Below are 17,767 nucleotides of genomic sequence, written 5' to 3' on the forward strand. Positions count from 1 at the left end.
GTCTGGGCTTAGGTATCTTGCTTGGGTCTGTCATGTGTCTCCTTGGAAGTAGGGTCTGTCTGTCCTTTGCTAATGGGAGAACCCTCCTCCGAAGGTCTTCTTCCTACCTACTCCCCCTTTTGTCCAAGACTGAGATATGGCTCCTCATTCCCAGGGACTACCTTCTAATCCATTTCTCTGGCTCGCAAAATCCTGGCTGGGTCTCTCCTAAAACTCATGAGATCTGGGACAAATAAATGGTTAATGTGAACTTTGCATCTTGAATGTCCATCGGGTTTAAACTAGTAAAGCTAAAGGAAATATACCTAATCGTGACAGGTGATGAGAAAACAAAGCCAAATTCCCTCTGGGCTCTGCCTTGAGGTCATGACCCTCAGGCCACCAGTCAGGGATGATGGTCTGGCCTTTGACTCTGAACCCCAAGGATGACGCTCCTGGTCTAACGTGCAGCCCCAGCTCAGGTGCTCAGGACTGAATGCTGTGTCAGCGATGAGCGACCCGAATGGCCTGCTGCGGGCAGGGATTGTGCCAGTCTCTTTTTTGATTTTCACAGCGCAGCAGCCGGAAGATGCTGAGAGTGGGGGTCGGAGGAACCCCATCCCGGGGGCTGCCTGGCGCTGGTGGCTTGGCGAGGAGCCAGGCTCACCTTTGCCCTTAGTCTGTGTGCCAGGGCGCTGGAGCCTGGCTGGCAGTTCCTGAGGGCAAAACGAAGCCTGAGAGTGTTCTCAGGGGAACTTCCAAAAAAAAAAAAAGGAATTTCAGGTCGGAAAGGGGTAGGGAGAGCAAAAAGCGGGAGGGAGGGAGCTCTGTTCAGCAGGAGCAGAGGGTGCCGGGGGCTTCCTGGGCCCGAGAGTCCCCCAGCGCGCCTCGGCCACCTGTCCACGTGCGGGCTGAGCCGGGAGCCCGAGGCCGGAGAGCGGGAGAAGGAAGCGGAGCCGGGAGCCGCAGAGCAGCCGCAGGCGGGACCCAGCGAGCGCGCTGCCCCGGGAGCCGAGCGCAGGGGCCGCCCACTGGCGGGGGAGCCGGGGAGCGCGCAGGGGAGGCGGCGGCGGCCGCGGCGGCGGCGGCGGGGCTTCCCCGGGCTTCCCCTCCCCTCCCGGGGCCGCGGGCGCAGGGCGCGGGCCAGGGCGCGGAGGCGGCGCTCGGCGCCAGGGCGCGGGGAGTCCCCGGGGCGCGCCCCGCTCGGCGTGCGGAGGCGGGGCGGGGAGCGGCGGGCGCGGCGTCCGCGAGTCCCCGGGTCCGCGGCGGGTGGTTTGGGCTGAGCCCTCCCCAGCGCCCGCCCCCGCCCCGCGCCCGCCTCCCGCCTCCCGCCCCCGCCCGCGGCCTGGAGCGCGCCTCCCTCGCCGCCCCGGGTCTGGCGAGCCGGCGCCGGTCGAGCTAAGAGAGCGCCGAGAGCACCGTCCGCCGCCGCCCCGGGAGCTGCTCCGGCCGCACCATGCGGGAGCTGGCCATCGAGATCGGGGTCCGAGCCCTGCTCTTCGGGGTCTTCGTGTAAGTAGTGGCGCGCCGCGGCCGGGGGCGCGCGGACGCGGGGACCCACGGATCGAGCGTCTCTGTGCCCCAACTTTGTTTGCGCCACCGCGTCCCTTCGGGGCCTGGATTCGAGGTGTCCTCCCCGCCCAGTGCCCGGGATGTGTCCTACGGGACCCTCCTGGTCCCCTTTCTGGGACCCTGGTCGCGGAGGGACCCGCGTAAGCCGGTGTAAGGCTCGCCCCCGCCACCCCCATCGCGCCAAGAAGCGGGACCGGCCGCCACTCGGGTCCCCTCGCCTGCGCCGGTCGCCGGCTGCGCACCAGCTGCCCGGGGAATCGGGGCTGTCCCCCTGGAAGCGGGCGCGCAACCTCGCTCGCGCCCTCGGGAAGTTTCTCGTTGGGTGCGATCTTCTGAGCCCGACGTTTGTAGTCCTTCCTCCTGGCCTTTCTCCCCTCGCCCCTCGTCGTGCCCGGGGCCGGGCTCCATCTCCTTCCGTGTCCCTGGCTTTGGTGCCCCAGTGTTCAGGGGAGCGTTTTCCAAGGAGACGTTGGCGGTAGTTCTCCGGCTGGAAAACTGTTGCTGCGGAGGCTCGGGAAGTCCGGGGCCGCAGCCCGAGGCACGGGCTACATACGCCCGGAGCTCAGTGCGGGCGGGGCCTCTTGGGGACAGCAGCGAAATGCCCCGGGTGGCCCCGAGGGGCTGGTACCTGGACATAGCGATCTTGGAAAGAGGAGGGGGCTCCAGCGCAGGCTCAGAGATGTCTGAACCCCAGGGCGCCCCGGGGGACCCGCTACCCACCGGCCTCCCGGGCCCAAGCGGCAGGAAACTGTCGTGCCTTTGCCTTTCAGATGCAAACCCTGAACACACCGCGGCTCAGACCCACTCCACCGTCCCTTTGATCGCTTGTCACGAAGGCGCCACACCTGCACTTGACCCTACATGAGCTGGTCAGGTTCTCCTTTCCCCTTTGCCCATGGCTGTTTTCTGACACGTTTTAAATATTGAAGTTGCATGAACTTTCTGGACTTGCTGGAAAAGCCCATGCAGCCATTCCAAACAGGAGGCCCTCGCTGGATTCCTACCCCAATCTGGAGTCACTGATGCTGGTGGGAGGCTGTGAGTTGACTTCTGTTCCAGCAGCCCAGGGTAGACACATGGAAAGAAAGACCCTTTCTTGCTAAATTCATCCGGAGTATTTATTCACACCATCATAAAGGGCGGTGAGTTCCCCCAGATGCAGGCAAGCCCCCTCTCCCAGCTTCTGACCAAACACTGCTGTTATTCAGTGGGAAGGAGGAATGAGAACTTCAGTTGGGTTTTGATGCATTTGGGAAAACAAAAGAAACAATTTTCCCTTCTCTTACTCGATTTTTCTACCTTTGGAATATACGTTAAAACTAGTATAGCCGTGTGATCAGATGGGGACAGTTTCCAGTTGGCAGATAGGCTAAATCCCATTAAATTATTATGTGATAGAAATGATAAAACAGTGTTCAGTGCACGGTAGGATTTTAACATTTGTTTGGTGAATGTGTGTGTGAGTAATGCTGAAATAAAGTGAGGTAGGCTTGTAGGCTGCCTGGTTTGATTGCTGCTGGGAATTATCAGATTAAAAAAAAGGGCCCAAGGGTAAGCAAATATTTATATTGTTTTCAGATGTCCCTTCACATATCCCAAAACATTTATGAGCCGTTTACAAATATATGATGGTCTGTGCAGTGGATTTGAAAATGCGATAATTACTGTTTTACGTGCTTTTTGCTTCCTCAAAGAATGTTATGTAAAAATCAGACAGGCGGTTTATATTCTTTTTTCCAAACTTCCTCTTTTATTAATTAGGGGGATCTGCTCTCACCCAAAGGAAAACATTTGGGCACTGATGGTGTTTTTGGTTGATTCCCTGATTTCATATCAATTGGACATTTTTTTTTTTTTTAAGATTTTATTTATTTGACAGAGAGAGACACAGCGAGAGAGGGAACACAAGCAGGGGGAGTGGGAGAGGGAGAAGCAGGCTTCCTGCAGAGCAGGGAGCCCGATGCGGGGCTTGATCCCAGGACCCTGGGATCATGACCTGAGCCGAAGGCAGACGCTTAACGACTGAGCCACCGAGGCGCCCCTCAATTGGACATATTAACAGTGTGTCCAACGTGTGGCTCTTTGACCCGCAAAGACCGGCTTTGGTATCGCTGGGAGACCCCCTGGGTGTGAATCTTGGATGTTCAGATGAGGTTATCATCAAGCAGATAACCACTTCCGGAAGGACTGGCTGGGCGCCCACAGATACAGATGACCCTTTGTTTTCTTAGATAAGCTTCTGGTGAGATGCCAGAGGCTGACTTTCGGGGGAAGTTTTATTCTTCCTTTTGCCGGTGCTTGTCTGATGGCAAGATTCGGTGGTTCGTACCCCCTCTGCTCCTGAAGGTGGTGGTCTCAGTAGCAGGGCCTCACCTGAGTAGGTTGAGAAATTCCCTCTGGGCAAGCTGAATCTACTTTCGTGGCTGCTGTGAAATCCATCTTCTGCTGCTCCTTGGTGTATATACCCTATTTCTCAGGATAAGAGAATAATCTTTTTTCGAGGAAGATACCTTGCTTCTTTGCCAACTTGTGCCTCTGGGGGAATATCACCTGTGCACGCACTTGTTCTTGGATTATATTTGCTCTGTGAGAGAGGAGGATCCCACCGCCTGATGCCCACCTGCTCCTGGGAGTTTGAAGTTAGCACTAATGAAATGCGCCTTTGGACCCTTAGGTCGTAGGTTAGATGTTACATGGTTATATGCTTTTCCTTTCTCCTTAGGGGACCGGTTCTCTGTCTCTAGACCAGGTTTAGTGCTAAGGTTTGGTGATTCAGGATCCCAAGAGAATGCTCTCCAGGAAACCCCCGTAAGATCATCCAAGAGGTGCGCAGGGCCTTTTGGGCAGCCCTGCTTAAGAAATTCAGACCACCTGGAAGAAAATTAGTAACAGGTAATGCAAATCAGGGCTGGCACGGAAAGCTTAACCTAACAGGAAATAAATTGGCTAGAGGACCCCAGCGTTTAGGAAAAATCAAAATAAACGTGTGGCCTTGAGGCTGCATTTAGTGCTCGGAAGCTGGCCTGGAGGCCCCTTTGCTCTTACTTGTGGACCGTGGGCAGAGCAGAGAGCAGGAGCGCCAGTGAGTTGCCTCTGTCTTGCTGCCCCCCAAGACTCCGGCACAGACCCCGTGAGCGTCTGTGGACAGGCGAAGCCAGCACTGGACCTTGATGAGCAAGCACAGTGTGGACACAAGGTGGTCAGTCAACAGCCCCGAAGGCAGGTAGTGTATTTGGTGAACGTGCGTGTGAGTAATGCTGAAATAAAGTGAGGTAGGCTTGTAGGCTGCCTGGTTTGATTGCTGCTGGGAATCATCAGATTAAAAAAAGGGCCCAGGGGTATGCAAATATTTATATTGTTTTTAGATTTCCCTTCACATATCCCCCAAAACATTTATGAGCTGTTTTATACAACTAGTAGTAGATTACCGCCCCTTGTACTACCGTACGTGCCGTTTATTGAAGGTTTATTATGTGCCAGGCAGTCATGAAGACGATCACGCATATTTAAGCCTTGTACACACCTGACGGCAACTGCATGCATGCAGTGGGGCACATGCATGAAGAGGCTGAAGCACAGACAGATTAAGGAACCGCCCCAGTCACAGAGCTAAGAAGGGCAGCTCTGAGATCTAAATCTAGGTGCTCCTTCTGCGTCATCTGGACTCTCAGTCACCTCGCTATACTGCTTCAGAAAGAATAACAGCCGGCGTGGGGCACTCAGGGGTTTACTGTGCAAAAGGCACTCCCTGGGATTTCTCTTGTCTCGTCTCACTTGAGATGTTCTCCCCACTTTACAAAGAAACCAAGGTTTAGAAAGGGTAAGTAGCTTGCCTGGAGATGCTCAGCTAGCAGGAGGTATAGTCTGGACCCGAACAGGAGGTTGACCGCCTGTCCCCAGGCTGCCAGCCGCTGAGATAGAATGTGTCTAGCACCAGGCTTCCGGAAACTAGAGCAAAAGTGACCACGTCCTAGAAGCCATCCCCTTCCGTGACCCATTGTCTCCAGAGAAGCAAGTGAACGGCATGGAATGATGTGTGGGAGGGGCTGTCACTCTGGTTCTCACATCGGGCTCTTAGGGTGACATTTCAAAGGGGGAGGGGTGGTGGTTGAGGTTCCCATTCTCTAAGAGAATGGAATTTAGGACGTGTTACAGATTTTGAAGGGTCTTCCTTAGGTCTCTGGAGCCCAGAGGGTGAGATGTGGAGAGAAAATTGCAGGTCAGAACCTAAATGGTAGTATTAAAGAACTGGTGGCCGATACGCTCGGGCACCTATTGGCCCTTGCCTCCAGGACATCAGTTTGTCTGGAAAACCCTTTATTTCTAGCCCTGCAGAAAGGGCTCTGGAGATAGGACAACCATCAGAAATGCTGATGGCGGGGGAAGGTGATCTCCCTCTTTCACCCATGAACCTGGGTTCTCTGGGGTCCTCAGTCCCTCCCTCCCTCCTTCTCTGTCCCCTCTGGGGTCCCGGGGGGCCCCGTGTCTGGGATGTCCCTCTAGGAGCTGTGGGGCTGCTCGGGACACCGGGTTGCTCAGGTAGTGAATGGTGTCTGCCTCCACTCAGATCAGTCCTGCATCCTTCTTGCAGCACTTCCTCTGCTGGGGGCCTGTGCCTGCTGCTGGGGATGTTTGAAGAAGGAAGGCTGGCGGGGGTGGGGCGGGCTCCGGAGAGCTCACAGGTTGGCCGAGCGAGCACACAGTAGACTGCTGTTATTTCCCCCAGTGTAATCACTGGCTTTGAAAGTTTTGCCTTCAAACATTTTTATCATTCATCCAGTTGACAGATGGATGCTTCTTTGGCCTCTTCTGGGGGCAGGCACTTGTGCTGGCTGTTTTCCTTCGCCTTCATGGGTACACTTTGGTTGGTATGATTCCAAACAGACCCAGGGAAACTTGGCACTTTGGCCAGTCCAGGTGATTTGCTTGAGGGCACTGGCTGTCAGGTAGGTTTTTGGAGTATTGACAGAAAGGAACATATCTTTCATTATTACCCCTCAGAGTCCTGTCTAGGGCTGTAGGCCAGGGACAGTTGTGGTAGTTGGCGCGAAGTGCTCATTGAGAGGGAGGGAGTAATGAGTCCCGGGAGGGGGGAGAAGGAGGAGACAGGGGCCAGGGAAGGCTGCCCAGAACTGGCAGCTCACCTGAGTCTTGAGCATCGAGGGGCAGGCGTGCATGGCCTGGCCCGAGAACATTCCTGCAGACAGTGTCCTGGAGCCAAGGCTGGGAGGTCTCGAGGCATATTTCGGGTGGGCATCAGGTCACCAGGTGTGGCCTCAGCACAGAGCGTGGGTTTGGAGGTGGCTGATAAGAGGGGCAGGAGAGGGGTCTGGGACAAGAATGTGGATGGTCTCAGGGCCCTGCCAGGAAGTGTGGGCATTCCCTTAGAAGCAGTAACTGGGAAGCCCAGGGAGGTTTGAAACAAAAAAGCATCATGCTCAGATGCTTGCCCAGGGGTGGAAAGCGATAGCTCCCTTCGGTGCAGAGGCCCCGTTTGCTTCTGTCAGTGACAGTGCCCAGCTCTGCTACCCCCCTGTGCCCCACTCCTCTCTCCGGGGGCCTGTGTTCTATTCTGCCTTGGGTTGTGGTCAGCCGTCTCCACATCTGGTTCCAGACTGCTAACTGTTGGACAGTGGGGGCTGGGACTGTATCGTTATCTTCGATGCTTTCTTTATATTCTCAGCCAGGCTTCCTTGGCACGAACGTGGTCATTGCCTCCCTAGTGCTCACCAGGTTGCACTCAATTTCTGGTGGTCATAGAGCCCTCGGAGTGATCGGCCTCACTGCAGGACAAGGCTTCCTCGAGGGTGGTGTGCTGACCAGCTGCATCGGAATTGCTGGAGGCTCGGTTCACACTTAACTGAATCAACATTTGGGATGGCGCCCTGGGAATCGGCATTTTTAACTGGGGCTCCTGCCCACCACATTTGGGAACTCCTAGCATGCAGTCTACACCCTCTTGCGGTAGGAGGGTCTCCTCTCGTTCTTTTCTCCTTTCTGGCCGCACAGGAGACTACGCTTCCCAAACCCCTGCCATTAGGTGGGGCCATGGGGCACACTGACGTCATTGTCTTTCTCTGTCCGTGGCGAGCGTGGGGCTGCGAGTTGCGATGACAGAGCCGCAGCGTGTGGGTAGTGGGACAGCTGTCCTGGAGAGTCATGCCATTGGCAGTGGGCTTTGTGGGACAGAAGGAAACTTTCTGTGTTAACGACGATGTGGCGGACTGATTAGCTACGGGAAAACAAGTCTGTGCCATCTGGCTAATACACCCGGAATAGTTTTGCTTGCTCTCTAGAAACAAAGAGTCATCTGAGGCAAAGTGGGACAACGAAAGCCCACGGACAGGTCTATGTTTGGATTTTGGCTGTGCCCACTAATTAGCAAGTTGCCTAAAATCTCTGAATCTCAAATTTCTTATGTGGGAAATGGGAACAATACTGAACTTCACTGGACGTTAGTAGATAAGATGCTTTAAGTGCCTACAGCACACAGAACAAAAATTAGATGCCTTCTCCCCACTCCTCTGAATCTCTCTTACTTATAGGCAGTGTCTCAGTGGCCTTGTAGCTCCGTGGTCATGAGTGTGGGCTTTGGCATCGGTTTCCGAGGCTTGAATCCTGGTTTGTGTGAGCCTTTCAGGAAAGTATTTTCCCAGCTTAGATCCTTGTTTCCCCATCTGTTCGACAGGCATAGTAGCAGTGCCCATGAATGAGAGAATGAAATGAGAGTGTATTCAGCTCCTCACGGGGCCTCAGCAAATGGTAATGTTATGACCACTGTCCTTTTAGTAAGATGAATCCATAATGTACACCAAAGAGAAATGCTGTAGGAAGTTAAGATACTCTGATTCCAAATGATTTACTACCGGATTTCTTTAAAATAATAAACTTGTTTAGATATATGTCAAAGGAGTCCCTTTAGCCCCCGTCAGTGACGTATGTAACTTGCCATGAGCTCATTCAGTGGGTCGTACCCCCGTAGAGCAGTGTGGCTGGCTCACTGTCTAAAGAAGGGGTGGTCTCAGCATTGTACTTTCTCATCCGTCACTTAAATCAGCTGGCCGTTTACAACAGTGATTGTAGGACATTGAATCAGAAGGGGTATTAGCAGAATTGCCTTGGGCCATGTGGAAGGAAAATGCTGCATTCCTATCATTTACCTCCGAGTCTGTGTTCGTCACCCAGGGCTCCGTGAGAAGTCCGGTGCGCAGAGTTTTCCATCAGACTGTCCACCCCCAGCTGGTGCTGGGCTGAGTGTGCCGAGCGCCTCTCCCCTCCCCGGGGAGGCTTCTGCCTTGTCATCTGATAAATGAAGCAGCCTTCTGTTTGAAATATTATTCACCACTGTAAAGTGAGTCTGCTGAACCCAGAATTCTGAGAATTGATGATGTTTTGCCACAAGGAGATAAATGCTTATAACACGGCAAAAAGGAGATCATTAGTTTCATAACTTGTAGGTAAAGTTATCTCAATTAGTTACAAGGATTATGCCTTTTTATGACCCACACAAGGCTCATAAAAGCTCCCTATCTCTATTTTCCTATGATAGTGTTTTTAAATATGAAAATCATCTTAGTCGTAGTTATTTCCTTAAAAAATATAATCTTGGTGTTCCGTGGATGAATTAGAAGCCCTGGTTCACAGCGAAGCGGTGAATTCACACAGAACCACACCTACCGGTGTGTTCTCATCAGTCCACTAAAGGCACAGAGGTATCGAGGACCTGGAGATGTCCGGGTTGGGCAAGCAGGAGGCAGAGAGAATCTGGGACTCTGAGCCCAGGGATGGCCGCATCACCGTCTTTCAGTAATGTGACCGTGAAAAACTGTCCTGCAGAGGTGAGGGATGAGTTGTTTTTCTGTCTCCGCCGAAGATGAAGGAATGAGAAACAGGGTCAGAAGCTGCAGGACCATCTAGGTTGGTTTTCAGAAAGGTAGCATCTGCCAATCAATGCTAGATAGTTCTTTTCTCCTTTGCCAGAAGGTTTTAAACACATTTTTATTGAAGTGTTAGTTCGAACCATATGCAATTGCTGATATTTGACTGTTTTTTTTTCCTTAAAGATTTTATTTATTTATTTATTTGACAGAGAGAGATAGCGACAGCAGGAACACAAGCAGAGGGAGTGGGAGAGGGAGAAGCAGGCTTCCCACTGAGCAGGGAGCCCGATGCGGGGCTCTATCCCAGGACCCTGGGATCATGACCTGAGCCGAAGGCAGACGCTTAACGACTGAGCCACCCAGGCACCCCTATTTGACTCTTTTGACCTATAAAAAGAATTGCATTTAGCTCAACCTAAAAATAATTTACACAAGGAAAAAAATGCATGATTTATAATTGCACGGCTTCAGAATACACTCTACCCATCAAGCCCCATCCCACTGCCCCCCCACCCCGGGGCTCCATCACCCTGACATCATTTTTGAACTCCGTGTAAATAGAATCATACAGTGTGACCTCTTTTGTGTGACTGTTGTGCTCAGCATGTTTTGGAGATTTATCCATGTTGCACTTAGCTGTAGTTTGTTAATTCTTATCACTATAGAGCATTTCATGGCATGACTGTACCTCTTTACTTATTTTACTGTTTATGGACGTTTGGTTTATTGGTTGGTTTGGGCTAGTAAGCGTAATGCTGCTATTGTTTTTAGGGTGAACATGATTTGTAATTTCTGTTGGGTGGATACCTAGGCATGGAAATGCTAGGTTATTCATTTGAGGTTTTTAAAGAAGGATTTGGCCTTTCTTTGTCTAGCTCTACTTCTGAAATAGAGATGTAGTCTGTATTCTGCTTTAATCTCCATCTGTTGAGCAGCTGTTTTGTGAGAGTCCATGGTGGGCCTGGTGAGTGACATGAGGAAGCCAAGAGCTGGGTCCCCACTCAGCAGGCGGGCGGGCCGTGTGGCACCCTAGTCAACGTGAGGGCTTTGGAATCATTTCCTGACTGCTGACTGTAAAGATGTGCCCTAGCTTTCTCATCTGTAAAGTGGGTACAAGAGTATCACCTGCCAGGAGGCTGTAAAGTTGAAGTAATATAATGTGTGACAGATGCCTGCTATGAAACTGGCACCTAGGAAGTATTAAAACCAGTCTGCGTCCCTTGCTCCATCTTCCTTCCTGTGGGGAGGTGGAGTTGGCGGTCAATGAAAAAAATACCACAATGGAATAATAATAAGAATGCAGCTGTCAGCACCACAGGAGAGCTGAGCCTTGAACTAGGGTTTAGGAAGTTTTGGGGGAGTATTCTGAATAATCTTCCAAGAAATCATTGGGAAAAAGAAATGGTATACACACACACACACACACGTATCTTTTAATTGACCTATATCTCCACTTTGGTTGTAGAGGGAGGAGAGGAGACAAGCTTTAACACTTAACTGTATATCCACTTTGTTCTAGGCACTTGTCACACCTTAGATGATTTAATCTTTGCAACGTCCCAGAAGGCGATATTATTGTCCTAATTTACAGAGTTAAGAATCAGTGTTCCTCCTATACAGAATGCTCTTACCAATCAATAAGAAAAGAGAGGAGCTCTTTAAAAGAAAAATGGGCAGCAGAACTCACAGGGAGCTAACATGTATACAAATAACTAATAGACCTTTAAAACTGTGCTTTCCATAGAAATGCAAAATGTGCATCTGAAAACAACAAAATAACATTGCATATAAGCACATGCTTTTTATTGTGCCAGGACAAAATGCGCAGCCATTGAAATTAGTGATGTAGACAACTATTTGTTGACATGGGAAGATAGCCATAAACTGTTGTTAAGTGATAAAAAGTAGGTTACATAAGTGTGCATAATGCTACTTTAATGTGGTAGTGTAATAAAATCAATTTGTGTTTATATCTGTGAGAAAAAGAGCTATAAAGATACACAACAAAATCTTAATGGTGGTTATTTTGGGCTGATGGGATTGTATAACATTTGCTTTTTTCTTCATACTGTTTATTGTCCGCATTATTTTACAGTAAACATTTATTACTTTCATACATAATCAGAAAAATCAATATAGAAGTTTCCTGTTGTGGGGGGAGAAAGAAGCTAATGAAATATCCTTAAGTAGGGCACGGGGTGATCCTTTTGTGATTGCTTTAGAAATATCTGAAGTGGGAATGTGTTGAAAATCACCCTATATATATATACATATATATATTTTAAAGATTTTATTTATTATTTGAGAGAGAGAGCACTAGAGAGCAAGAGCAAGCAGGAGTAGGGGGCAAAGGGAGAGGGAGAAGCAGGCTCCCTGCTCAGCAGGGAGCCCAATGTGGGACTGGATCCCAGGACCCTGGGATCATGAACTGAGCCGAAGCAGATGCTTAACTGAGCCACCCAGGCGCCTCTTTTCTATATATTTTTTAAAAGATTTATTATTTGAGAGAAAGAGCATGAGCATGAGAATGGTGGGGGAGGGGCAGAGGGAGAGGGAGAGACAGAATCTCAAGCCGACTCCATGCTGAGCATGGAGCTGGACATGGGGCTCGATCCCACATGAGATCACAACCTGAGCTGAAACCAAGAGTTGGACACTTAATCAGCTGAGCCACCCAGGCGCCCCTCCACCTTTCTATATTTAATAGCGACTAAAATACTGAAAGGAAAACCAGAAAGTAAAGATTAACATTCAGATGTGCAAGATTGCCGTGAAGCAGATGCGAGCTGAGGCTGCAGGTGGAATTGTAAATGGACATAACCCCTCTGAAGAGTGGTATTACAGTGCATAGACAGCCATGAAATTATTCCTGCCCTTTGACTTACAACTCTTAGAAAAATATGTTGAGGCACTGATGTAGAAATGTAAAAATCCTCATGTATGAAGATACTCATTGCTGTATTCCATACAAAGCAAATATATCTGTCAAATAAAAATAAAATAAATTAAAACTCAAATGGTCAACACTTGAAGAATAGTTTGATAAATTATGAACACAGGAGGATACTATATGTCTATTTAAAATAATCATTTTGAGAATCAGGAAGAAACATAGTAACATTTTATGGTGTAACAGTTGAGGGGGAAAAGTACTATACAAGAATCGATCTCAGAATCAAGTCTATGGGAAATATGTTTGATTTGTGCAAATATTAGAAAGGACTACACAAAAGTGCCTGTATGTGGTGGGAATGAGTGTTTCTCCTCACCTAAACATTATCTTTAAATTATAAAATAGTTGTGAAAATTAAAACGCTACAAAAAGTGTAAGGAACTGCTTCTCTGTGCCAGTTCCTTCCCTTCATTTTTTTTTTTAATTTATTTTATTTTTTTTACAATTTTTTTTTAAGTAGGCTCCCTGCCCAACATGGGGCTCAAACTCATGATGCTGAGATCAAGAGTTGCGTGCTGTACCGACTGAGCCAGCCAGGCGCCCCTCCTTTCACTTTTTAAAGTCAGACTTTTAAACAGTATGTACTCTTTTGTGTATTTTGCTTGGCACGTTTCTGAGATTCATCCATGTTGTGCTTAGCTGTAGTTCATATATATGTATATATTACATATTTTATATAATATATTACATATTTTATATAATATATACATATAATAAAAATATAAGTAAATATAGAATAAAATAAATAAAAATTTAATAAAAACTGAGAACACATTTTATCTATAGTTGAAATTTTTTTTACTTAGTTTAGATCTACTTGAGTCTTCTTACTGGCTGTGCAGTGTTTCATCATATTAACCTATTCATGGAATTTTCAGGTGTTTTCATTTTTTCCTACAGCAAACAGTGTTGCAATTGTGCTTACACTCTGTAGCGCACCTGTTAAAATATTGCTGTGATAGACTTTTGCAAATGAAATTTCGTGGTCAAAGGCCATGTGTATTTTAAATTCTGATGGACACTGCCAAATTGTCCATCCAAAGGGATATATACATGCCTACATTCTGTTTTTTGACATCCTTGCCAATGCTGGATGTTGGTAATGTTTTATATTTATACCACAGGACAGAGTATAACATTTGCATCTTTTCACTCTTGTATTGGCAATTTTTATTTCTTTTTTTATTAAGTTTTAATATTCCAGTATAATTAGCATACAGTGTTATATTAGTTTCAGGTGTACAACATAGTGATTCAACAATTCCATTCATCACCTGGTGCTCATCACAAGTGCACTCCTTAATCCCCATCACCTATTTCACCCATCCCCCACTCATCTTCCCTTTGGTGACCATCAGTTTGTTCTCTAGAATTAAAAATCTGTTTCTTGGTTTCTCTCTCTCTGTCTCTTTTTCCTTTACTCATTTGTTTTGTTTCTTAAATTGCACATATGAGTGAAATAATATGGTATTTGTCTTTCTCTGACTTATTTCGATTAGCATAATACCCTCTAGTTCTACCCACATCGTTGCAAATGGCAAGATTTCATTCTTTTCATTGTTGAAATAATATTCCATCATATATATACCACATCTGCTTTATCCATTCATCTATTGATGAACACCGAGGATGCTTCTTTAATTTGGCTCTTGTATATAATGTTGCTATAAACATAGGGGTGCATGTATCCTTTTAAATTAGCGTTTTTATATTTTGTGCAGTTACTGGATCTGTTTTTAACTTTTTGAGGAACCTCCATACTGTTTCCCACAATGGCCGCACCAGTTTGCATTCCCACCAACAGTGCCCAAGAGTTCCCTTTTCTCCATGTCCTCGGCAACACTTTTTTCTTGTTGTTGATTTTAGCCATTCTGACAGGCGTGAGGTGCTATCTCATTGTGGTTTTGAGTTGCATTTCCCCGATGATGAGTGATGTTGAGCATCTTTTCATGTGTCTGTTGGTCAATTTGTATTTCTTTGGTGAAATATCATTTCCCTTAATCCATGCTTTTATAAGATCTTTAAATTTATCTTACTGATGTGTAGGAGTACTTTATGCCTTAAAGATATGAATCTCTTCTTTCATGTATTGCAAATATTTCTCTGTGTCTGTGGTTGACTTTTATTTTATCTATCTATTATCTATTATCTATTATCTATTATCTATCTATCTATCTATCTATCTATCTATCTATCTATCTATCTTATTAAGTACTCTCCACGTCCAGCAAGGAGCCCAATTCAGGACTTGAACTCATGACCCCGAGACCTAGACCTGAGCCAAGATCAAGAGTCAGATGCTTAACCGACTGAGACACCCAGGTGCCCCTATGTTGACTTTTAAATTTCTTTGCAATTTCTATTATTTAAATTTTTTTGAGAGAGAGAGAGTACGTGTGTGCTTGCATGGGGAGGGACAGAGGGAGAGGGAGAGAAAGAATCCCAAGCAGGCTCCATGCTGGGCATGGAGTGGGGCTCAGTCTCACAATCCTGAGATCATTTCCTAAGCTGAAATCAAGAGTTGGACACTTAACCCACTGAGCTACCCAGGCGCCCTTGCAGTTTCTATTATTGTGCGCATTTTAATTTTTATGTAGTTAAATCTATCAGTTTTTCCCTTTATGGTTTCAGAGTTTCTGTCCTATTTAGAAAGTCCTTTTTCATCTAAAATAGGAACACTCTTCTGTATTGTCTAGTATTTTACACTTTGTTCTTAAATTTTAATTCTTTAATATATTGGAAATTTATTTTTATTTATGGAGTGAGGTAGAGGATTTAAATTTTTGCTTGTATATGGTTTTTCAATTGTGAAAAGGACATTGTTTTTCAGTGATACTATTATCAGATGCAAATTTCCTTCTGTCCATGGAATTGCAAGTGAATTCTCTTACAGGTTCAATTCTAAGGTATATGGCCCCTTATTTCTGGGAACAACATAGCACAGAGGTTAAGACTGCAAGCTCCAGAGCCAGGATGCCTGGGTTCAAAGCACTAATCTTCTATTTACTGTCTCTGTGAACTTGGAAGTTACTTTATCTCTGTGCTTCAGTTCCCTGGTCTTCAATATGGGGATAATGACACAATAATTTCATTGTATTGAGATCAGAGAGAGTGGGTTGTGTGATTTCTGTGTTTTATAATTTGTTCTGACTTCCTGTGTGGCCATATACATGGTCAGTTTTTTGTAAATTTATATGGCTTGAACATAATGAATAGTTTGTGTTTGGTGGGTACAGAGCTCTAAATATATTAAAGCAAGTTAACTGTACTATTCAGATCTTCTATATTCTCACTTTTAAAAATTCATTCTTCTTAATTTGGTCTTGTCTTTGTTAAAGTAATCTCTACACCCAACATGGAGCTCAAACTCATGACCCTGAGATCAGGAGTGGCCAACCAGGTGCCCTAATTTGGTCTTTTTAATGTGAAGATATGCTACCTCTCAAACTAGGGTAATTAGAGCATTTGCATTTTTTGTGGAAATAACTAATATTTTGTCATATTGCTGCTAGCTTATTCTGTGTTTTCTTTTTGTGGTGCTTTTGTTTTTTTCCCCCTAATTTCTTGCTTCTGGCTGTATAGTTCAAGTTTTCTTTGCTGCCCTCCTTTTTTTCCTTTAGTGATTTGGAGGTCAGAATTCCTATGTCTATACTTCAGGTTAGTGTTCTTAAATTTATTTCCTTCTGATGAACCTTTTATTATTAGGAAGTTTTCATCTTTGTGTTAATATTCCTTATCTTGAAGTATACTTTATCTAATATAATATATAGCTGCATTATGTTTCTTGAGATTAATGTCTGCACAGAATATATTTCTTATCCTTTTACTTCTTCTTTTTTTTTTTTTTTTAAGATTTATTTATTTATTTATTTGACAGAGAAAGACACAGCGAGAGAGGGAACACAAACGGGGAGTGGGAGAGGGAGAAGCAGACTCCCCGCCGAGCAGGGAGCCCGATGCGGGACTTGATCCAGGGACTCCAGGATCATGACCTGAGCCGAAGGCAGTCGCTTAACCAACTGAGCCACCCAGGCGCCCCTCTTATCCTTTTACTTCTAACCTATCTGTATTTTTATGTTATATTTAATGTATGCCTCTTATAAGCAGCATTTAGTTGTACCTTTTAATTTTATCCAATATGGCCAATCTTTGCCATTTAATTGGAGTGGTTAAGCCACTTACATTTAATGCAATTATTGATATGGTTGAGTATAAGTTTACCACCTTGTTCTTTGTTTTTTATTTGCACTATCTGTTTTTTGTCCCCTTTTTTCTCTTTTCTCTTAGGTTAATATTTGTTAATATTCCATTTAACACCTTTATTGTATTTTTAGCTACACCTCTTCAAAAATGTTAGCAGTTTCTCTAGAGATTACAATATACGTTTTTTACCTATCACCATCAAGTCAGTATTACACCATTTCAAATACAGTGTAAAAATCTTATGACAGAAGACTTTCATTTCTTTCCTTATGCCTTTGATACATTGTCATAGAATTCACTTCTATGTATAAGTCACATAAAACATTTATTTTTGTCTTAATCAATACACCTTTTTAGAAATTATATAAAAATACCCATATACTTATCATTCCAGTGCTCTTTATTACTTCTTTCAGATTTGGTTTTTCTTTAGCATTCTATCCCTCCAGCCTGAAGAACTTCCTTTTAGCTTTTCTTGTAGGGCATATTTGCTAGAAATTAATTCTCTTGGCTTTTGTTCTGTTAGAATTGTCTTTATTTTGAAAGATATTTTTGTTGGATGTAGAATTCTAGGTTGACAGTTTTCTTTTGGCAATTTAGAGATGGCTTTGGAATTTTCTTGTAGATTCCATTATTTCTGATGAGAAGTCACCTGTCATGGTCATTGTTGCTTTCCTGAATGTCATGTGTTTTTCTCGTTGGCTGCTTTTCAGAGTTTCTCTTCACCTTTGGTTTTTAGCAATTAGACTATGATGTGTCTAGGTTGGTCTCATTGTATATTTCCTGCTGGGGTTCATGGAGTTTCTCAGAGCAATGGTTTGATGTCTTTCATCAGTTAAATATTTGTAAGACATTATTTTTTCACATATTTCTTCTGCCCCATTCTCTCTCTCCTTTCCTTTTGGTTTTTCAATTACATAAATGTTAGACAGCTTTATATTATCCCACAAGTCTTGGATGCTGTGTTCTATTTTTTTGTTCTTGTTATTGTTATCTCTTTCTTCCCTGTGGCTCAGTTTAAGATAATTTCTACTCACTTATCTTCAAATTCACCTATTCTTTATTTTCTATGTCTCTTCTGCTGCCAAACCCATGCAATAAATGTTTTATTTCAGATGTTCATATTTTTCAGTTCCAAAATTTCAATTTGGCTCTTTTTTAGAGTGTTAGTTTGTTGTTG

At 45.8% G+C, this 17,767-nt stretch overlaps 1 protein-coding gene across 2 annotated transcripts in view; it reads left to right on the forward strand.

Moving 5' to 3' along the window:
• Nucleotides 1-1,365: 1,365 nt before the first annotated feature.
• PLPP4 (phospholipid phosphatase 4) overlaps nucleotides 1,366-17,767 on the forward strand; it is a 115,884-nt gene continuing 99,482 nt past the window's right edge. For both annotated transcript variants that reach the window (XM_035030358.1, XM_035030365.1), the window contains exon 1: nucleotides 1,366-1,491. In XM_035030358.1, coding sequence (XP_034886249.1) covers nucleotides 1,436-1,491 — 56 coding nt within the window. In that variant the 5' untranslated portion in view covers nucleotides 1,366-1,435. The remainder of the gene's footprint in view (nucleotides 1,492-17,767) is intronic.

The sequence above is a fragment of the Mirounga leonina genome, unplaced genomic scaffold (genome assembly GCF_011800145.1).
Source record: "Mirounga leonina isolate KUSES-001 unplaced genomic scaffold, KU_Mleo_1.0 Mir_114, whole genome shotgun sequence".
Classification (NCBI taxonomy): Eukaryota; Metazoa; Chordata; class Mammalia; order Carnivora; family Phocidae; genus Mirounga; species Mirounga leonina.